General features: G+C 32.6%; 1 protein-coding gene across 2 annotated transcripts in view; it reads right to left on the reverse strand.

The window, feature by feature from the left end:
- The window catches only part of csmd2 (CUB and Sushi multiple domains 2), a 543,176-nt gene that overhangs the window by 242,742 nt on the left and 275,537 nt on the right, over positions 1-24,897 (reverse strand). For both annotated transcript variants that reach the window (XM_087295937.2, XM_087295938.2), the window contains exons 13-19: positions 18,076-18,258; positions 14,030-14,356; positions 9,068-9,262; positions 6,165-6,303; positions 5,039-5,226; positions 2,447-2,635; positions 2,019-2,135 (exon numbers count right to left, since the gene is read on the reverse strand). In XM_087295937.2, the coding sequence (XP_087152063.2) occupies positions 2,019-2,135; positions 2,447-2,635; positions 5,039-5,226; positions 6,165-6,303; positions 9,068-9,262; positions 14,030-14,356; positions 18,076-18,258 (1,338 nt within the window). The remainder of the gene's footprint in view (positions 1-2,018; positions 2,136-2,446; positions 2,636-5,038; positions 5,227-6,164; positions 6,304-9,067; positions 9,263-14,029; positions 14,357-18,075; positions 18,259-24,897) is intronic.

Here is a 24,897-nt window from a genome sequence, read left to right on the forward strand (position 1 = left end):
TTGACAAGTTGCACTATTTGTCGAGAAAGTAACAATTTGTTGTGTAAATTATTACTATTGAGCTATTTATGTGATATTCCAGGCTTTTTTAGAAGTTAAATTTAAAACACTTCAAAGTAAAGGTAACTGTTGTTGAATATTTGAAGACAATTATGGATTGTGGATGACAAACCAAACATTGCCTGAGACTAATTGCTTCTGTGGGCCAAAAATAAGTAGACATCTAATCAATGTATGTAATAATGATAATTCCCCTTTATTTGATGATAATTTCCCTTTATTTATCAGGGATCGCCATAGTGAAATGAACCGCCAACTTATCCAGCATCCAGCTGCAACTCAATACTGGTAAACATCCATATACACACTCATTCACACACATACACTAAGGTCAATTTAGTTTACTCAATTCACCTATAGTGCTTGTCTTTGAACTGTGTGGGGAAACCAGAACACCTGAAGGTAATTCACGCAAACACAGGGAGAACCTGTAAACTCCACACAGAAATGACAACTGACCCGGGTGAGGTTCAAACCAGTGACCTTCTTGTTGTGAGTTGACAGTGCTAACCACTAAGCCACTGTGTTGCCATAATAATAATAATAATAATAATAATAATAATAATAATAATAATAATACAATATTTATATTATACGGTATATTTAAATTTTCACAGTTTCCCAAATTAATACATTTAGGATAACTTTGCTATAATGTAATACATGCAAAATAAAATAATAATAATAATAATAATAATAATAATAACAAAAGTCTAACAACCAATACTGTAGAACAGTGGTTCTCAACTGATTTGGCCATGGGGCCCACATTTTTACATGGTCATCAAAGCCACGACCCACATTTTTAGGAACTAAAATTTAATTTTAGGAACTATAATTAATTTGTATTTATTTGTTAAAATGAACAAGTAGTGACAGATAAATCATAAGAAAATCACCAAGACTTACAAATAAAAACATTTGATTGTTGTCATTTAACAAGCTGTATCAAATTAAAGAAATATTAAAAAGTAAAAACGTCAAAAACTGTAAACAGTGGTTAGGGTAAGAAAAAAGTTCTGTTAATAAAACATTAACACTGATCCTGTTGAACAGAACAAACCAGCAAATTAATGTAAAATGATTAAAATAATCATAACCATTTTTAAAATAATCATCAGTTGAACATGAAGATGTCTTTTCAGATGCCCTCAGCTACTGGAGTCATCTTTGAAAATAGTCCTCAGGTTTGTCCTTGCAACGGGGATATTTGGTTTCTAAATGTTGTTTTATTTTAGAAGGTTTCATGCTGTCTTGTGAGAGCACCTCACTACATATGAAACACCTCGCAGCAAGAAGGTTGCTGGGTTGCTGGTTCGAGCCTTGGCTCAGTTGGCGTTTCTGTGTGGAGTTTGCATGTTCTCCCAGTGTTCGCGTGGGTTTCCTCCGGGTGCTCCGGTTTCCCCCACAGTACAAAGACATCTGGTACAGGTGAATTGGGTAGGCAAAATTGTCCGTAGTGTATGAGTGTGTCTGTGAATGTGTGTGTGGATGTTTCAAGACATGGGTTGCGGCTGGAAGGATGGGTTGCCGCTGTGTAAAAACTTGCTGGATAAGTTGGCGGTTCATTCCACTGTGGCGACTTCGGATTAATAAAGGGACTAAGCCGACAAGAAAATTAATTAAATAAATGTATAAATCCATACCTTACATAGTCAGTGTCGTACTTCAACATACTTGTTGCTATAATTAAATTAAATTTTACATGTCAAAAGATACAGTTGTCTCGCGCGCATTTCAAAGTCTGATATAAGCAAAATAATTTAAAAATTAAACTTTTGTTGTTTTTTTTAACCAGTTAAGAAACACTGCTGTAGAAATCACCTAACCATGTGATTTATATACATTTCTTTTCTTTTTTTGATTGACCTGTCAACCCAACTTCTAAAAGAATATTTAATTCCATATAAACGTAACCCTTCAAGAAGACTGTCAAAAGCAGAAGCCGGCGCTCTCACCTTTCCCATGTGAAGTCTCAATCATCCAGGTGCAGTTGAGGTTATGTGGGTAGAAATCTGGAAACCCAGGGGACAGAATAGTGCCGCTGTTCCCCTGAATAAACCCTCCACAGAGCGCTAGAAGCAGAAAAAAAAAAAAAAGATAAAGGCAATTCGTCAAACCGCTGAGCACAATCCTGCCCAACAACTTTACACCAAGTGCCCTTCTAAAGGACATCAACATATGGAGGCGGAATTATTCCTATCATTACCCAAGGGGAAAAATCAATAATGGCCTTAAATATTCAAAGCCCGGTGGAAACGGAGAAGTGGAGCTTCAAACCGTAAAGGCCTTTCGAGTCTTGGAGCGACTGAATAAATGACCTGTCTCTAATGTGTCCTTTTCCCTGCTAGTGCCTGTTTTTTGGGTGGTAAAGGGTGGACTGTACCATCGCAGCTGGGCAGGGGGCGACTCCACTGGAAGTTTGGTTCACATTCGAGGGGCTCGTGGTCACTGAGAGTGTATCCGGCTTCACAGCTAAATGTCACCAGCGCTCCCACGTAGAAATCATTGCCGTGTCGCTGACCATTGACTGGGATTCCTGGATCAACACAGTGGTCCGACTGAAGCTGCAGAGCTACAAGACAGAAAAACACAAAGGGTAATGTGGGATTAAAGCTGATGATTTAGATGGGAGGATTTCCTAGCAGACAAAGTATTTTAACTGTAATTTTATTGAATTATTAACTTATATAATGCTAATATTAATAGACAAAGTAAAATGCCAACATTTAACTAATATATGGAAGCAATACATATACTATTTAGTTTTTGTTTTGTTGTCATTTATTTATTTATTTATTTATTTGTACTTATCACTGATCAGGCATTAACTCAATAATTAAACTTATGAAATTTTGCATAATTATTGCAATTTATAATTACAGATTATTTATTTTGAAATACACATACTACTACTATTCCTACTACTACTACAACTACTACTACTACTAGTTAACTATATTTAATAATAATAATAATAATAATAATAATAATAATAATAATAATAATAATAATAATAATAATAATAATAATAATAATAATTTGTTATTAGTTAACTATAATAATAATAATAATAATAATAATAATAATAATAATAATAATAATAATAATAAACATGTATTATTATTATTATTATTATTATTATTATTATTATTATTATTATTATTATTATTAATAATTTTAGAAACACATAAATAAATAAAGTAATAAATAAATAAATGGATGAATAATAATAATAATAATAATAATAATAATAATAATAATAATACATACTTATTATTATTATTATTATTATTATTATTATTATTATTATTATTATTATTCACACATGAATAAATAAATAAGTAAACAAATACTTAAAAATATTATTATTATTATTATTATTATTATTATTATTATTATTATTATTATTCACACATGAATAAATAAATAAGTAAACAAATACTTAAAAATATTATTATTATTATTATTATTATTATTATTATTATTATTATTATTATTATTATTATTATTATTATTTTGTTATTTTATTATTTAGTTATTTATTTCCTATGAATATGTTACTTTAGAGAATTACTCAGTATTAACAAACTTAGCATTTATATTTTTAACAATAGATACTGTAATATCCTTTTGCATAACAGAATCATATAAGAAATATGTCAGAAGTTATTACATATTTGATAGTACATGAGTTTTCCCTTTTTTCTTTTTACATCATCTTTGCTGTCATTTAACGTTCACATAATGTTTAAAACCACTAATAATTCAATAAAGGTTTCAGTAGAAATTTGTTTATTTGTATCATGCAAATCTCAAAATCACAGCTTGTTAGTAAAATATTAAATATTAGTTGTCAGTGTTTTACATTTGATTTACATAGCTAGAATAGTTCATAACTTTAAATGATTAATGTATTAGTTAACAGCTAAAGTATATGACATGATAGTTATCTGGATTTATGGCTCTAAAATCAACGTAATGAAATTGTTAACCTATTTGGATCATTCAAAAGTAGCATTATTTTTAGCATTACTATTATTATTATTTTTATCAAAAAACACTAAGTCATCTACAGCACTTTCTGCTTCAGTTGATGCACTCAATAATTTAGGATGAACTAAGATTTCAAAGAAAACAGAAAAGGTTACAAACATGAGTCATCCCAGCATAAAAGCCATTCTTTCAGTTCAGACCAGTGTGATAAAGATGATACTACAGTCTTGTGTGTATGTACGCGTGTAATGTTGCATGTGTCGTGTGTTTGCGCATGACTGAAATCATCCATCAACATAATCACCGTCCTATTATATCGTAATTACAGCATCTGATTAAAATCACTGCATAGTAAAGAGCACGTGGCTATTATTCATAATGAACGCCTAATATTCACAGGTATCTGTGCTATCAGATCCTTGTAATTGCAGCCATGAAATGCATTGGAGAGGAGATAATATCATGCATTATCTACCCAGAACACAATGACTAAACTCTGAGAATTGTGAGAGACTGGAAATAAATTGCACTAGTTTCATTTGGACAATGCAATTAACGGTTTTGTCATGTTCTACAATGCGCGTTTTATAAGCAACGGCACCATTTAAAACTATTGAATACAATTGTGTAACTGTAATAGAATATTACAAATAATAGCAATAAAGAGGTTTAATTTTAAGGGCTTAAAATCAGACAGAAAAGTAAAACAGTTTAAGCCATTTATAAGTCAAGATTTTGAAAACACATTGATAGATTGTATTTTATATTATCTTAGATTAACAACAACAACAACAACAACAACAACAACAACAACAACAACAACAATAATAATAATAATAATAATAATAATAATAATAATAATAATAATAATAATAATAATATATGTATTTATTTTTATTATTTATAATATTATTACTGATTATTTTTTTTATAAAAACATCTATAAGTAGCTGAACAGTAAAAAGCAGCCCATCATACATACTCTCATATCGAATACGAAAGCCGATGTCGGAATGGCTCTTGTCAGTGGTGAAGAGCAGGTAGAGGAAGTTAGAGGTGCTGATGAGGAACTGTGGGACCTGTGTGCCCTGATAACTGCCAATCAGAGGCGAAGAAGGATAACGGCCGTCCCGAACCTCTAGAACATCATAGTTCACCTCTGTACGAAACCTGTAGATCAGAGCAGTGCAATGCATCAGTGAGTGGATTCATCACAGCCCTGTTTGCTTGTGGTTCTGCAAAGATACTAAAAATACTGTTTACTGAAAAAAAAAAAACAAGATAAAACATAAAAATAAACATCAAACTAAAAACAAGACATGAGAAAAATACCATATAAAAGTAAAATATCAAATTAAGATCAAACAAAAATATAAAAGATTACAAAAAGGTGTAAAGTTTTTGTTTTTATTAAATAAATATTTTACTAACATTAATATTGCTAATATTGATTCTAAATGAATCAATGAGAAGTGTCTGCCAAAAATAAAAACAAAATAAAAAAATGTAAGCAAAAACATAACATCATAAAAAAATTAAAACACAATAAAAACAATAAAAACAAGATAAAAATAAACATCAAATAAAAATATAAGACAAAACTTAAAAATATTTACATGAAAAAAGTAACAAAATACCAAATAAAAGCAAAATTAAATCATCAAAAAACTATTAAAAAAGGATAAAACAATTAAATACAAATCAATAAAATATATCAATTAAAATAAACATGAAAGAAAAAGAAAAATAACAATCAAATCAAAATCAACAACAAAAAAGCACCAAATAAAAGCAAAACATCAAATTAAGATCAAACAAACATTTAAAAAGATTGGAAAATGTAGTAAAGTTGTGTTTTTTTAATGCTTAAATGTTTTGCAAGAACATCTGAGATGAGTGATACTAATAAATCAAAATGTATCTCCAAGAAGCCTCTGGATTCTCTAATTCAAAGTCTGTAGTGAACATCTGCAGAATACACTGACCTATTTATGAAATGATGATAACCAGAAAAAAAAAAAGAAAGATAGGAGAGTAGGATGAAACAGCGACACTTATTAAGACCAATGTGACAGTTCAGAGAAGAGGGAAAGAAGTGTGGAACGTACTTGTCAAAGATGATCTTAATAGGATATCCTGGCAGAGCCTCGATGATCCACTCACAATTCAGAGCCTCTTTATAAAGCTCAGGCCAGCCTGGGGACAGAATGATGCCGCTGGAAGCCTTCAGGTTTCCACCACATGGAGCTAAAGACACAGGAGAAATACAAACTTTTATTTATTGCCACGATAAAAAGTCTAACATGTATTTCTGTATGATGATGATGACAATGATGATGATAATAATAATAATAATAATAATAATAATAATAATAACAAAAACAACAACAACAACTATTATTATTATTATTATTATTATTATTATTATTATTATTATTATTATTATTATCAGATGATATAAAATTAATCCCATTATTGATAAGTTATTTTTTTTTTAAATCACAGAGAAGGAGCTCAGAAAAGGCTAAATTAAAAATAAAAACTAAGAAAGAAAAAACACAGTCCACTATTTCAGAAAAAAAAAAAAAAAAAAAAAACATGTTGGTGATAATAGCCTAGTGGTTAAGTGCGCTGACATATAGCAGCATGGTGCTCACAGCGACCCGAGTTTGATTCCCAGCTCAAGGTCCTATGCTGACCCTTCCCCTCACTCTGCTCCCAATACTTTCCTGTTTATCCTCCACTATCCAATCCCATTAAAAAGGTGAAGAAAATAAAAACAACATATTTAAAAATAAAATAAAAAACATTAAATAAAAACAAACATGTTAACAAAATAACAAAAATCAAGACAAATAAAATGGAAAACCAACAAATCAGACCATCAAAGTGAAAAGTAAAATTAAAAATCTAAACAAACCATTAAACAGCAAAACAAAAACTAAATAAAACTATTAAAAATAAACAACAATAAATAATAAAAACAAACAAACAGTGATATTCACAAGCATGATATCAGTTATAATGTATCATATTCAAACAAAAATAACAAAGAAATCAGATGGAAAAAGCACTAAATAGCAAAATAAAAGTGAAAACTGACAAAGAGAAGAAACAATCTTTTTTATCAAAAACTGCTTGAGCACTATTTCAGCCAAAACTTTAATAAAGTTTTTTTAAAATGCTGACCTTTAAAATCCACTGGAGTACCACTAGAAGCTTTATAGTGCGTTTGAAATGAGCAATCATTTGTCAATTTTGATGCACGAATGTGACATCATATTCTGCAGCTTTTAGATTCCAGTTGAACAGTTCAGATGAAAAAAAAAAAATCCATCTGACATTTCCATTCTTTAACATGAATATTTTTTATCAGGATCCTAGTCTAGGTTCAGCACTTTGATTTTAATGACATCAAAATAAGGCAATTTATAGGACTTAATATGCCCCTTTTTACAAGATGTAAAATAAGTCTCTGATGTCCCTAGAGTGTGTATGTGAAGTTTCAGTTTAAAATATCACACAAATAATGTTTTATAACTCTTTGAAACTGCATCTTTTGGGCTTTGATTTAAATTGTGCCGTTTTGGTGACTGTCACTTTAAATTTTAATTAGTGTGCTCTTTTTAAAAGAGGGTGGAGCTACAAATGTTATCTCTGTGAAAAACTGAAAAAGTTAATAGGAGTGTCTCAGAAGAAGGCAGTCTATTAGGAGTATAGTGATCATGTGTGTATCCAAAAACTCTCAATTTATAATCCACTTAGTCGCTGATATTATCTTCAGCAGGTACACTGTGAACACTCTAAAGCAGGGGTGTCCAAACTCGGCCCTGGAGGGCCGGTGTCTTGCATAGTTCAGCTCCAACTTGCTTCAACACACCTTCCAGGAAGTTTCTTTTATACCTAGTAAGAGCTTAATTAGTTGGATCAGGTGTATTCAATGAGGGTTGGAGTTAAGATTTAAGGACACCGGCCCTACAGGAGTTAAGATTTCAGGACACCGGCCCTACAAGACCGAGTTTGGACATCCCTGCTCTAAAGCCTCATTCACACTGTGAGTGACACACAGCAACAAAGCGGCAAGCGACTGCTCATTTTAACTAAGAGTAAGCGAATTTTGCCAACCTCAGTCTATGTGAGCGACAACGACCGTTGTTGACCAGGTTGAGAATCCTTCCACTTTATGCAAATGAAGAGCAACTTTCCTGAGCGACAGCCAATAGGAGCACCAGTACACCTCACATGATCAACTCTCAGCTCCTGCAGCGGCTGGTTGTATTATCCATTCTCAGACCTGGGTTTGCGGCAGATTGCCACCCAGAGCGGCAGGCAACTACAAAGTGGCTGCTAGTGTGAATGAGGCTTAATGGCAGACGGCTGCTTCTCACTCAACCCATCACTGGGAAACATCCATACACACTCATTCACACACTACAGCCAATTTAGTTTATTCAATTCACCTATAGTGCATGTTTTTGAACATGTGGGGAACACCCGGAAGAAACCCACATGAATGCGGGGAGAACATGCAAACTCCTCACAGAAATGCTAACTGACCCAGCCAAAGCTCGAACCAGCGACCTTCTTGCTGTAGCTCCCCGCCGCCCATAATGAAATACATAAAACGGAAATAGACAAAGTGTGTTTTTCCTTCAAACGCAGATTGTGTTCAACAAGAGATGTGTGAACTCATCTTCCGACTCTGAAGGACAATGCTCAATAAATGGCATTAAATCATTTTAGCATTTGACTAAACGAGAGGATGTGTTTTCATTTGTAGGAATTCACTGTCAATACGTTGTGAAAATAAAGATAATGACTTTTTGTTCTGCTGACATTTCAGTCGCACCGGTGTTCTAGCTCGCCTCTGAAATGTACTTAATGAAAAACCAAACTCGGAAAGTTCAGTAAAGTGCAAACAGAGTCGGAGCGTATCAATTTCGTTTTTTTTTTTGTTGCTAGCAAACTTGTGAATTATGAAATTTGCATATTTATTAGAGAGAGGTCGGACCTTCGCAGCGTGGAACGGCATTATCCCACACAACGTTTCCATCTTTAAGGATGCAGGAGATGGTCTGAGAGCCGTGGGTTTTCGTGAAGCCCTCCTCGCACAGGAATGAGATGGAGCTGCCAAGCTGAAGACTTTCACCAAAGCGCTTTCCGTTTACTGGAACACCGGGGTCGGGACATTCATTGTGTCGAAATGCTGCGAGGGAAAAAACAACAACAACAAAACAATGAAATATGGAATGAAACTGCATGCTAACTTTAACCTAAAAGGCACAAAAGCTGGGAAAATAGTACTTTGTTTATAATATGAACAGCTGAAGTCAAACTTATTCACCCTCCTGTGATTTTATTTTCTTTTTCAAATATTTCCTAAATGATGTCTAACACAGGAAGATTTTTTTACAGTATTTCCTATAATATTTTTTTTCTTTTGGAAAAAGTCTTATTACTTTTATTTTGGCTAGAATGAATGCAGTTAAAAAAAACAAAAAAAAATATTGGTAAATATTTACTAGCTCTCTTATGTTATGTATTTTTTGATAGTCTACAGAGCAAACCAATGTTGTACAATGATTTGCCTGATTACCTTAACTTGCCTAGTTAACCTAGTTAAGCCTTTAAATGTCACTTTAAGCTGAATATTAGTATCCTGAAATATAAAAACAAGTAAAACAAGATGTACTGTCATCATGGCAAGATAAAATAAATCAGTTGTTAGCAATGGGTTATTAAAACTATTATGTTTAGAAATGTGTTGAGGAAATCTTCTCTCTGTTAAACATAAATTAAAGAAAGAATTATACAGGGGGGCTAATAATTCAGGAGGGCTTGATAATACAGTCTTCAACTGTATGCAGACAATTTGAGGTTTACTGTAATAAAACAAAGAGAAACAAGCATGTTTATACTGCATTCTAAGGGTGTTTAAAATGTAGTATAATGCATCCATAATACCATATGATCAACATTGCAGATGTATTGTCTTGTATTGTCTCATTAATAATTGCAACAACAGTAAAGATATGTATATTCTTTCTTATTTTCTGGAGCTGTAACTTATATTTCTATATCTAAAATTATCTGTGTTTTTACTTCTTATTAATAATATTGTCATTTTTTTAAGGTCATGGGCGGTTGTATTTCACTGCATATCGTATTGTACATGAATTTATACGTGACAAATAAAATTTGAATTTGATACAGAGAATAATTTTAACCACTTAAGTTATTGTCCTACTGCACTACTGCCCAACTGCACCCAACCTTGTCTGAGCAGGAATTGAACTGTCGATTCTTTGTATAGGAGTCGGTTGCTCTAACAAGGAGGCTAAAGATCATGCCCTCTAATATATGTCACTAGAGCACCTTTAGGGGTCAGAGGAGTGAGGTTTACCTGCACAGCACTTCATTAGCTGCTGTCCGTTGCACTCACTCCCCTAAACCTCACTTCCATCCCGGACGAGTCCCCATGTGTAACTCACCAGTCCTACTGCACCCAACCCACTTTGAGTGGGATAAAAATAGCAATTCTTTGTATGGGAGTTGGTTGATCTATCAAGGAGGCTAAAGACCACGGCCTTTAGTGTTTGTCGCTAGAGCACCTTTAGAGGTCAGAAGAGTGACACTTTGACTCGTAACTGATATAGTAAATACATATATTTTTAATTATTATTAAACATGAAAAACAATTAATTTAAATCAAAATAATATTTTAAGACTTTTATATATATTTTGCCCAAATAATTGCAGCCTTAGTTAACTCTTTCTAAACTTTAACTGGTTCAACTAGGGTAAAATACATAAAAAATGAAATAAAGAACATGTAAAACATGCGTCAACTTCTAAATAATGCAGCATCAGATCACGCTGGTCCCATGAGGTTTAATAAGTCATAATAACAACTTATTCCTAAGAATGAGAATGTTTGTTTGCCTCATGATGAGTGCTCTGCTGGGAGATTTCTATTGATTACCTTGCGAGTCAACAACTGTTTTTACATTGAGTTGTAAAATTCACATAACAAGCTTTATGCAGGTATGTCTCATGTATTCGTGGAGATTTTGCAGTTTTTTCTGACCAAAATTTACATGTCGCGTGCGTCTCATGTCGACGATTGTAATAACAAAGCCTCGTGGGCGTGGTCACATTAAAAATAATAAGCTCAGACTGAAAAACTATATATAGTGTTGGTTTCATACTGATAACTTTATTAAACAATATTTGTTTTCAACAAGCACCCACTGCATTTAAAAGGAGACAGCTTTCTATAGATATGTGTCTCAAGTCTGTGTGTTTTCTGTTGCAGACCCCTTAGAATTAAAGCTTCATATAGAGTGTTACCAAAAAAAGCTCTGCTTACTGCCTGTCCACATTTTTAGTTAAAAAGGCAACTTTAACAAGGCTCCATATAAATTGAGAAAGAAATTCCCAATATGCCCACTGAACTGTAAACGTTGTGGCTCACTGTTTCAGCTGTATAACTGCACTAATTCATTTTAGTTAGCATCAAATATTGATTAATGTGTCTTCCCAAGTTTCTTGCTTCAGTGGGAAGCTTGGGGGCTCTTCAGTAGCCATCGACAGGACATCAGAGATGATGTATTACCGGCAGACAAAACCTCAAATCTGCTCGTTCCTGGTACAATTTTATAACAAGATCATAAAGGCCATGGGTTCAGGAAAAAATATGCCAGATAGAGATTGATTCAATGATTTACTGATTGACAGATTTATATATATATATATATATATATATATATATATATATATATATATATATATATATCTGTAAATCAGTAAATCATTGAATTTAATTTTATTTATTTATTTTTAAGTACCTTATTTAGTAGCAAAACCACTAAAGTCACTTAAAATGTTTTTGTCTCCTTTTCTGGATTTTGAACATAATTTGAACTGGAATTTCATCTAATATAAAGTCATTTATATTCTGAAGATGAACAAAGGTCTTAGGGGATGGAAATCACATGACAGTGAGTAATAAATAACAGGATTTTATTTATTTATTGGTGTGAATTAGTCCTTTGAAGATAAACATAGAGCTGAGGGCAAACATATTCACCCTCCTGTGAAATATTAGTTCGTTTTTCAAGTATTTTTCAAGTGATAGCAAGGACTATTTATAAATACATTTTGCTATGTATCTGTCTACTCAAGAAACATTGTGTATGCGATCCATCACCATCATATGCCAACAAGGCCTTCGATAGAGTTTGTCATCTCTTTAATTAACATGAATGATTGGATCATCCCTCCCACTCTCCCAAAAACATGACGCACGGGGAGTCAAACCATGTGGGATCACCTCCCGACAGCTTCAATTAACTGTCCCTTTATTTAATTATATTTGAATTTGGAAATAAATTCTAATTAAATCTGTGACTCTTGTTGTCCTTCCTCACATGGATACTCAAAGCCTCTATCTAACAACTGCCATACAATATGCTCACTGAATAGTAATTACTGATGGATGACAGATATTTACTGGTAAAATACAGACATTTGTCTCTAGAGAGGAATTGGAATCATTTTTAAAGGATTAGTTGATATCCAGAATAAAAAAGAGAAAAAAAAAATGTTCTCAGATGAATTTTGAGAAAAACATTTCTGGATTTTTCACTCTATTGAGATTGTCTATGGTGCTCTGTGTTTTGAACTACCAAAAAATGCCAATTTATAAACCATTTCAATGTGGTTATGTCATAGGCCCTGTTGTCAAACTATTTCATAAATGCACATTTTTTTATAGCTAACATGACGGTTATTTGATGCCTTGCAAAAGTTGCTGACACTTTTACCGATATCAAATTGCTTTTTGATGCAAAATTAATTTAAACATCCAGTCATTCCTTATGCTGATTAAGTAACACAACAAATGAGGAAAGTTATTGTATAACAAACAGTTTACAACTAATTTTATGTATTTTTTTCTCAAATGGATAATTGAATATTAATCAAATGATGTCATTATGCTGCCCTTAGCCAATCGTTACATGGCTGATCAGGATCTATAGATTTGTCCTTCACAACACACGCAGTGATCTCAGATCAGTTCATCCAGACATTTTAATCTGATTCTCAAATTGTTTATATTTTTTATAATAAAAGATCCAGGATCTGCCAAATCATCTTAGATCACTTAAGTGATGTACGAAGAATGGACCCTAGGACCATTGTTATTGGTCATTCCTCAAAATGGTCTAAAAACATTTAAACCACAAAAGATAGTCTTGCACAGCAATGGGATGCAGGGTTGCTTGGTTATTTTCATTTTTTTATTTATTTTTGTGTTTTTGTTTTTTGTCAAAAATTTGCAATAAAATTAATTAAATTAAATATTTATTTTATAAAAAAAAATAGTAAGGCTATTCATGTATATAAATACATAAATGTTTTATTTTATTGATTTTAAGAAAATTATTGCTTAAGTTTAAACCAGTAAGGGCGATAAAACTAGCAGTATATGAGACATGTTATTTCGTAATGCTGTTATTAATAATGATTTCATTAATTGTATATTAACAATATATAAACTTTTTAACAACACAAAAAATTGTCTTACGTTAGTATTGGGATGCAGTTTTTTTTTTTTTGTGGTTAAAAATTATTTAATTTAATTTAATTTAATTTAATTTAATTTAATTTAATTTAATTTAATTTAATTTAATTTAATTTAATTTAATTTAATTTTGATCCATGTCCTGTAAATAAATATGTAAATAAATAAATATTTTTATTTCATTTTACTTTTTGCATTTTATTATAGTAAAAGCTTTTTTTTGTATGTAAATTTTACATACATGGAATTTAGAAGTTTAAATTACTGAGAACTAACTCCAGTATAAATAAAAATAAATAAATAAATAAATAAATAAATAAATAAATAAATAAATAAATAAATAAATAAATAAATAAATAAATGGTATAAAAAGGTTTTATAACGTACTGGTGAAAGTGATGTTGAATCCCCGATCTGTGTATGTGTGGTCCGTCAGAAACTCCAATCGTGCCACGTGACCACTGGTAGTAATGGGTGATGGCAGCACGTCTCCAGAAAAGGTGCCCAAAATAGGCGACTCTGCTTTTCCGCCATCTTTAATGGACAAGAAGTCAAACTGTTTCTCCATGCTCAGGTCATTGAAGGCCAGGTTGATTCTGCTCTCTGGTTTGGCGATGATCAGCCACACGCAGTGCATGTTGTTGCCGTACTCTTGAGGGTAGTTTGGTGATAGCAGAACCCCAGACGGAGTCGTGAAGTTGAAGAAACATGAAACTGAGAAAAGGACGGGGAGATAAAACAACCAGCGGTTAAACAACAGGAGGCGTCGCGTGTCAAGTTGCGAGGCAAACTTGAGATTAAAACTGCCACTGAGGCTAAAAATCAATTCACAATGTGCAGGGAGGTCATTTGTTGTTGCTTAAACAATGTAGCAAGACATGAGAGGAAAAATTACGGCTAAGAGAGTGTGCATGCTGGGACAGTAGGGTATGTAACTTTGGAATTACAAATAGAAGAGATATGAGACCTGAAATGCACACTTTATTTTGAATATTGAACTAGTTTGTTGATGATTTCCCCTAAAGTGATTTGGGCAGTTTAAATGTTTACATGCTTGCAGACTCATGTGCCATGATAAACAATTTGAACTTTAATTAAGCAGAATTCATTTGCATGATGAGAGCATTTAAAAAATAAATCAAAAAAGAAAATGAATAATAAAATAAAAAATAAATAAATAAATACAAATTCTAAATAAATAAGAACTAAATTATTTAGAGAAATATATCAATAAAATAATTAAATAAAAAATAAATTAGTTTTTTTTTTTCATTATTTTGTATCTAGTCACGTGGCAGACTTTATTGAATACATTAACTATTATTATTATTATTATTATTATTATTATTATTATATAATTATTATAACTATTATATTATTATTATCAGTAGTAGTAGTGGTATATTTTTATTACAATTTTTACATATTTTAAAATAATATAATACAATTAAAAGTATATTTTTATAATAAAAAATAAATAAAATAAATTGTATATTTATTATATTTTAAATAACAACGACAACAATATGTATGATGATGATGATGATGAGGACGATAATGGTGATTAATATTAGTAAAAGTAGGATTGGTAATAAAATATCTTACTATATTTTATTATATTTTAAAGAAATAATAATAATAATAATAATAATAATAATAATAATAATAATAATAATAATAATAATAATAATAATGTAATGATTATTATTATTATTATTATTATTATTATTATTATTATTATTATTACTATTATTATTAGTATTATTATTATTAGTAGTAGTAGTAAAATAATAATATTGTATTGAATAATAATAATAATAATAATAATAATAATAATAATAATAATAATAATAATAATAATAATGGAAAGTGTGCGAAGAGATTTGATAAAATAAAAGTGGTAAAATAAAAAAAAATAAGTTTGCTAAATAGGCAAACAAACAAACACACAATAAATACATAAAAAATAAAATAAAATAAAATAAAATAAAATAAAATAAAAAAATAAAAATAAAATAAAATAAAATAAAATAAAATAAATAGTTGCATGATACCTCTCATCTGCACTTTTCTTGCATGTTGCCAACTGCACAAGACGATAAGACTAAAGATGTTGCATGGAAAGTGTGTTTATCTGCTGGGATTATCCACAGGCATTAACTCATTTACAGGATTTGGGCCAAAGCTGAGAGGGCAATAAGCATCGTTAAACAGCCATGGGGAGAATGAAAATGAGCTCAGTGGTGGACTGAAGATGAATCGTTACGGTTCCACCTCATATGAATGACTTTGCTGTCGGAGCTAATAATCATGTCATAAAAAAGCAGAAAAACGAAGTTGTGAGTCAACTGCATTCCCATTGATGTAATAGGATGGTAGCCATTAAAGTGACAAACGACTGCAGTCTGGGGCAAATTGACGGTATGCATGAAGCCAAATAATAGAGAAACAACAATACTATCAAAAAACAAGTCGGACAAGCAATACTGTGTGCTGACACTCAGTTCAATGCCGCAAAACAGTAGCAAAAAAGTAGTTAGAATTGATCGTTCATCCAAAAACTAAAATTATTGAAAGTAATAAGTATTATATAACCATTGGCAGAAGATTATGTGAGCTGTTTTTTTTTTTTTTTTCCTGAGCTCAAATTAAAGAACTGGTATGAATGGCAGATTAGATGTTGCCTATTTTTAAAGATTATTTAAAGATTGACTTTTTTAGATTTAAATGTATTTGCGATTGGCTCTATATGTACTCATTAGTATGTATGCCTGTAATTATTTAGATATTTGTTTATTTTGATTTACACATACATGGTCCTTTGTTAATCTTGGGAGTTACATTCTAAAAATAACCCTGCATTAGGCGATATCTGCAAAGTAGTCAGCTTTCATTTCATTTTTTTGGCTTAGTTCCTTTAGTAATCAGGGTTCGCCACAGCGGAATGAAACGCCAACTTATCCAGCATATGCTTTACGCAGTGGATGCCCTTCCAGCTGCAACCCATCACTAAAGAACACCCATACTCTCTCATTCACACACATACACTACGGACAATTTGGCTTACCAAATTCACATGACGCGCATGTCTTTGGAGTTGTGAGGGAAACCGGAGCACCCAGGGAATGAGCAGTTAGCTATTTAAAATGTTCACAATATTTCCTCTAATATATTTTCCCTTCTTTCTTTCTTTTTTTTTGCATGTATTTATTTTTTTAAATAAATTTTAGGGTCAATATTATTAGCCCATTTAAGCTTTTTTTTTTTTTACTCTCGGTTGTCTACAGAATTGTCTATTTTGCCTCTTGCCTGATTATTCAAACTTGCCTATTTAACATAATAATTAACATAATAACATAAAATCCACGACTAGTATCTTGCAAAAGTCAAAAGAATTTAGTGAATAGGTGCAATCATAAATTGATTTTACACAGCAATTAGCAAGTTAATAGTGAACGAGTTGGCAAGTTTTAGACAAAATGCTGTTTGTCTTCTTGTTTGCCAATCAAATGAGTTCTAAACAAAGCCTGGGCAGAGTATTTGTAAGTCTTAAAGCAATGTGTACAATCCTGAATGAATCTACTTTTAAATGATTTAAGTGAACCTACAAGTTTATCATTCATTTAAGTGAATGGGTGATTTGCTTTCTGTTCTAAATAAACATTTTCTAAATAAATCATCTGAGTTTAATGAATTATTTGGATGAAATAATCAATGAACCATGCGACCCGGTGGCTCAGTGGTTAGCACTGTCGCCTCACGGCAAGAAGGTCACTGGTTTGAGTCCTGGCTGGGCCAATTGGCGTTTCTGTGTGGAGTTTGCATGTTCTCCCTGTGTTGGCTTGAGTGTCTTCCACAGTCTAAATATATATATATATATACGCTATAGGTGAATTGCTTAAGCTAAGTTGGTGTGTATGGGTGTTTCCCAGTACTGGGTTGCAACTGGAAGGGCATCCGCTGAGTAAAACATTTGCTGGATAATTTGGCGGTTCACTTCGCTGTGGTGAGCCCTGATGGAAATTGAAAATGAAGCAAAATTAATGAATTGTATTTAATAATATGTTGAATGAACATCTCGGTTAAACAACATTTGCTATTTTACGTGATTAAAAGAACTGCATATTTCATATCTTCATATTTCATATTGTTGACTTAAATCCACTAACTTCATTATAAAAGCATGATACAGTAAATAAAGCGAGTGAATGCATTAAATGAACTGTCACTTTGGCTTTACCTTGAGTTATAGTTAATGATTTAATGGCTCAGCCGCTGAGAGGAAGTCTCAGCAGGGACATGCCGTACTAAAGACACTGTTATTACATTCACTTTCTGATGCGCCCAGACAGTAATAACGGTGCACCGTCCTCCCGTGTGTGATCTTGTGGGTCTGTAAAGTAATGCATTTTGGGGTAAGGTCTGTCACTTACACACGCAGCTTGGCTTCTTGGCCGACCACTGATTATTTTTCTGGCAGGTAATGTTCTTTTTTCCAACAAGCTCAAAGGCTGGAAGACACTCAAAATATAGCTTGTCTCCGTGTCGGAAGCCTGTGCCTTCCCTCTTGCCGTAGGCTGGGATTCCAGGGTCTCCGCAGCCGCCCTGGTCAATTTCTGAAAAAGACAAAGAAAATAATTGTGAGAGTCTGCTTAAAGCCTGAGACAGGATATATTTACTAAGTTTTTTCCTTTTTTATATTCGGTTAAAGTCAGAATTAATGGCCCCCCTTTTTTATCCTTTTTAAAATATTTCCCAAATTATGTTTAACAGAGCAAGGGCATTTTCACAGTATGTCTGATAATATTTTTTTTTCTTCTGGAGAAAGTCTTATTTGTTTGATTTACGCAAGGATATAAACAGTTTTTGGATTTTTTAAACCATTTTAAGGTCTTTTAAGGGTCCATTTTAAATTATTAGTCCCTTTAAGCTATTTTTTTTTTTCAATAGTCTACAGAACAAACTATTCCTATAAAATAGCTTGCCTAATTACCCTAACCTGCCTAGTTAACCTAATTAACCTAGTTAAGCCTTTAAATGTCATTTTAAGCTGTATAGAAGTGTCTTGAAAAATATCTAGACAAATAATATTTACTGTCATTATGGCAAAGACAAAAATAAATCTGTTATTAGAAATGAGTTATTAAAACTATTATTATTAGAAATGTGTTGAAAAAATCTCTACGTTAAAAAGAAATTGGGCAAAAAAAATAGCAGGGGGTCTAATAAATCAGGGGGGCTAATAATTCAACTGCATGTATTTTAAGATATATCTTCAAACACTGTGTCTCATTTATTTAATGAGAGTTCCACTTTTTAGCAATTTTAAAAAAGCTATTTACATTTTCATTTTACAAACATTCTATTTCAAGAGTTTACACTTAGCTGATGATTACCAATAAAGCGTGTTTTATGGAGTCAATCTAGAGCCATATATACTTGCAAAATAAAAGAAAGTTTTGCAAACAAAAAATAAAGCATTGAGCAAAAAAATAAATAAATCAATGCAAATTTCCAAAAATTGCAAAGCGAAAGTACATTTTTTGAGAAATAAAAATGAAATTTGCAACAAAAAAATGAAAAAACTGCAAATAAAAGTCAAAAATTGCAAAATAACGAAAATATTTGCAATAATAATAAAAAGAAAAACTATATCTATTTGCAAAACATTTTTTACAGCATTGCCTTTACAAAACTACCCAGTCAATTGCAATGCTCATATTGATTTGCTTTTTAGTTAATATTAGTTTTCTCTTTGCACTTCACATTTCTGCACATTTCACTTTGTGGCACTGATTTGACAAGAGGATGGAGTCAAGGGAACTTGGGCGTTTGCGGCTGGCCCGGACCTGCCTCCATTTAAGCAACATCATCACCTGGAGACAGTTTCACCGAGGTGGCCTTACAGCCCAGTAGGTCTGGACCTGCCTTATACGACTAAGTTCCCTTGACTCTGCCCCCTTGTCAACATGAACTAGCGAAGTGTTGAAAAAACAACATTGCAAATTCATGGTAGACTAAAAAGCTAATTAAAATGAGCATTGCGATTGACTGGACGGGTATTGTGAAGGCAATGCTAAAAAAATGTTTTGCAAATAATATATACACACACACACACACACACACACACACACACACACACACACACACACACATATATATATATATATATATATATATATATATATATATATATATATATATATATATATATATATATATATATATATATATATATATATAGTTTTGTTTTGTTTCAAATTTCACATTTTCTTTTCAGTGCTTGATTTTTATTTGCTGTTCATAGAAAGGGTAATAATGAACATTCATACACAAGTATTTATGTGTATAAAAGTGTATTTATGTGTATAAAGAATCTGTTTTGTGAGAAGTGTTTTTCATATGATATGTGAACGACCCGTACAGCTTTACTGTGACATTTTCTCCAGTACAAATGACGTCATCTGAAATTTTCTGTCGTACACCACGCCGATTAAAAGGGTACCCTTTTGGCAGTGGAAATGCAAGCCTGATAAAGGTGACCCGTACTGTACTTAGCGTACTGTACATCTTAGTGGAAACGGGCCACAAGTGAACACACACAGAGACGGTGAACACACACCTGGGGAGCGATTGAGGGATCAGTGCCTTGCTCCAGAGACTCACCTCAGCCATGCTATTAAGGGTGGTGAAAGCATTAGTTATTCACTCCCACAACCTACAACCCCTGCTGGTGCTACAACTCGAATCTGTGACCTTTCAATTTCAAGTCCAACTCTTTAACCATCAGGTCACAACTGCCCCTCAAAGTGTTATCCATATGGCAGTGTTATGATATATAACAACTTATAGGTTATTCATACATAAGGTTATTTATCACCAACTTCATATATATCTTAAACTCCTGCGTTTCAAACTTACGTCGTCTGACATGTTCATGCTACCTGCATTACTTCTGGGAGTAATGTGAATGACTTGCTATCCTAACAAATTGTCTTATTTCACTCTTTTACCCTGGTCAGTCTCAATATGTCAGAGCTTATTTAGAATCACAATGCCAAAGCAAAAGAAGAGGCCACTTCTTAGAAAGAGAAAGAGAGAAACAGAGCCAGTGTTACAGCAAGACATCTACTGACATGCCTCGACAGGACTTTTACAATTTCACTGTGAAATTTTCACACGGAACAAGCAAAGATAAGATCTGTTTAGCAGAGTAGATTGCACATACACTACCTGACTAAAGTCTTGTTGCCTATACAAGTTTTTGGAACAACAAATAATAGACTATAATAATAAACAAAAATTATAATAAATAATAAATAATACACTTCTAGTTGATCATTTGGTATCAGAAGTGGCTTATATGAAAGGCAAAGGCCTCTAGATTACGCTTATTTTACCAAAATAAAATACGATCATGCTTTGATTAGTAATTATTTAATTAGGACAGTAAGGTCTGACTTTGCTTAGAAAAAAGTCTTGCCACTTAACAGAAATAATGTACAGTATAGAATATAAAGTCATGGTGCAGTGGAAAAATAATTAATATTGTGTCTGACTCCCATGAGCTTGGAGGACTACATCCATACATCTCTGTAATGGCTCAAATAACTTATTATTAAAGTCATCTGGAATGGCAAAGAAAGCGTTTAGCAGGACACATCATTATTAATAATATCAATTAACAATATCCATATAACAATATCAATATTAATATTGAATAATAGTTCATCAATATTCTTTAGATCCATCTTTAATGCCTCATCCTTCATCTTACCTCAGACATGCTCAATAATGTTCATGTCTGGTGATTGGGCTGGCCAATCCTGGAGCACCTTCACTTTCTTTGCTTTTAGAACCTTTGATGTGGACGCTGAAGTATGAGAAGGAGCACTTCAGCACCTGCTGAATAATTTGCCATCTCCTGTGGTTTTTAATGTAATGGGCAGCACAAATGTCTTGATACCTCAGGCTAATGATGTTGCTGATTATGACACACACCCACATACTGAATGTAAGCCCAAACCATGATTTTTCCTTAACCAAACCTGACTAATTTATGTGAGAATCTTGGGTCCATGCAAGTTTGAATAGGTCTTCTGCAGTATTTGTGATGATTGTGATGCAGTTCAACCGATGATTCATCAGAAAAATCTACCTTTTGCCATCTTTCCAAATGATTAACTAGAAGTCAAGTTATTATTTGCTGCTCTTACAACTGGGATCAACGACAAGACTGTCAGGTAGTGTATAAATTCAAATTTGCACTATAATTATAGTAGTTCACCCAAAAATAAACACTCATTTTCTTACCATTTTCTCTCCCTCAATTTGTTCCTTTTTGAGTTTTTTATATATACTTTTGTTATTTCTGTACACAAACTGCAATAAACACCAATATTAGGAAAGAAAAAAAAAAACACTATGGAAGTAAATGGCTACTGGTTTGACACATTCTTACTTTTAGATATAATATTTTAGTTTAACATACAGCAAATAAACAATGACCAAACAATTTTATTTTTAGAAGGAGGACATTCTCTTTTAAACGTGTCAGAGAAAGCAGCATTTTTCAGATTTTAGACACATGACAGGTCTCTGCCTGCACTGAATCTCTATCCCGTATCTTGGGAATTACACCCGGAGTTTACTTCTGGCCATATAAATCAGTTAAGGCGATAGGATTGTGTCTCCTGAGCTGACAAATGTTACGCAGCGGGTCTTCCCTGTGGGACTGTTTGTGTGCCTGATTCCTTAAGTGTTCCCGCTAACACTCTGTTACAGCTGTCAAACAAATGCTCTGTGAGAGCTGACATGTGCACTTTCATAAGGGGCGCCATTTGTTATTTACCCATTTCAAATTTCCAACGATTAATTCATTCACTCCGATTTTTCATGTTTTTTTTTTACTTCGAGAACACAGATGGAAATCATTGACTTCCTAATGAAGGATTACTAACAACACAAGGAGGACTGAGTGCTAATAAATCCATTCATCTTTACATGTCAAGTTATGATTTGTGTAGTTATCTATTTATTTAGGCTATTTATCACTAGTATTCATCTTTGGTCACTTACAGGCAACAGTATATTCAATTACAAAATTACAATTAGCACCATTAAGAAATATGACCAAAGAAGTCTTCTCACTGTGTACGAATAGTTGCAAGCACAGCATAGATTTATTCATTCATTCTTTTTCTTTTTGGCTTAGTCCTTTTATTAATCACGGGTCACCACAGCGGAATTAACCGCCAACTTATTCATCATATGTTTAACGCAGCGGATACCCTTTCAGCTGCAACCCATCACTGGGAAAAGCATAATTTTATATATAGTTATATTTATATAGTTATTTTTTCTAATTGATATTTTACCTTTTGTTTCTCTCTTTTTTATATTTGAGTAAAGAGTAATTGTTCAAACGTGACCTCCTGTTTACAGAACTATAAATATGCACTGCAAAAAATATGTATTTTCTATTTTTCCCCATTTTATTTATGCTATTAAATTGCGTTATGGAACCTTGATCTTTCTGTCAACATCTTTTAACCTTGAAAAGTATTTTTATAAAGTGATATATTTTCTAGGTTGGTGTTGTTTATTACAGTACAAAAACCTTGTAATAAACTGCCTGTACAGTTTCTGTTATTTTACAGATTTAGTTTGGGTTTTGTTCTTTTCACTTTTTCTGCCAGCTCTTCTGTTTTTTTCCCGTATTTGTATTTTGTCTCAGTGTTGTATATATTGTAAATAGTATATTTTTGCTTTACTTACTTTTTTCTTTATTTTGGATTAATTAGTTGTTTTGTTCATTTTTGGGATTTGTAAATAAAAGCACACATTTTTGGTATTACTTTGGTTGTCTTTTGCACTTATTCACTGTTTATAAATAGATTTTATTTACCTAAATGTCAAACCCCACCATCCTCTAGCATAACATCAGGGCTTTGTAGCAGTCTGGTATAATGTTAATGGTGTTTTCCTAAAGATAAATACCAAGAAATAACTGTACGCCACACAACTGAAATAACTACAGCAGGCACCATCATTGATCTTGTACGACATAAGAGTTACTGATGACATATGATGACGTGTCAGGGTGTTAATGTAGTGTCACATAGCTTAGGGGTAAATGTATAGCCCTTCCCCTTCACACTCTGTTTCAAGGGCCAAGGAGTAAAAGTAAAACATAAAATTGGGGATGGGCCTTAGTTTTAGCTTTAATTTACTAAAATGACCTTGCACCAAACTCACTCAGTCATTCATCACAACTGGAAAGAACAAAAAAGAATAGAGCTGCTGTAAATTGCTGTTGAGGAAAATGGCAAAATCAACTAAAATTCCCATTTCCACTATCAGGGCAATAGTAAAGTAATTCCAGTAAACTGGAAGTGCTATGAATCCAGCTTGGAACAGTGCATGTGTCAATCTTGCCCAAACAACTTTATGGTTTGAGTGGCCAAAAGCTCAATCCTCAAGTCTGACCCTCTGAGATGCAATACCTTTGAGTTGTCTCTCATCCCTCAAGCATGGAGGCAGTAGTTCAAAGAGAATGCTCGACTTCATTAAGTGTCTCTCATTGTTTTAATCATGTTGGGGAGGGTGTGAACACTGCTCCAATTTCGTCTTTATGCTTCATGCAGTGGATAAAAAGCATTTTTAAAAACGGGCCTGGAGGCTTACTGTGGATCTGACAGCAAATATTGGTTTGTAATTTATGAAATGTGCCAACGTCCCCCCCTTAGTGCTGAAAGAGGGCCAGGATGAAAGCTTTGGTGTTCTCATTTCCAATCAGACATAGAGTCTGAAAACTGAAAATTAGTAGCAGCTCTCGCATGATATCCTTGCCATCCCAAAGTCCTCATTCCAGCAAGGTTAAATGATCACAGGCTGCTTTGATGACCCTCGCCACATGTGCATGAGGTAGTATGATAAAGAGAGAAAAAAGAAGTGAAAAAACGAACACGCCATTCCTGAACTCTCAAATAGTGAGTTAAATTGAGAAATGAGCTCAAAGGAATTGACAAGTTATGAGATTTGAGTTGCCGTGTGCATTAGTGTTGATATTCTATACCATTTTGATTCCATGGGGAAATATTGGACAGCACTTTAAGTTGATGGTCCCTTAAATGATTGCGCTTAGATTCCAATTCTCATTATACTATATGTAGATTGTTAGAGTTAGGGTTTGTGTAATTTGAAAAAAATACGTACATTGTAAAACCTGTCAGTCAACTTTATCAAATGAAATC

This window comes from Danio rerio, chromosome 19 (genome assembly GCF_052040795.2).
Source record: "Danio rerio strain M-AB ecotype USA chromosome 19, GRCz13ab, whole genome shotgun sequence".
In the NCBI taxonomy this organism is placed as follows: domain Eukaryota; kingdom Metazoa; phylum Chordata; class Actinopteri; order Cypriniformes; family Danionidae; genus Danio; species Danio rerio.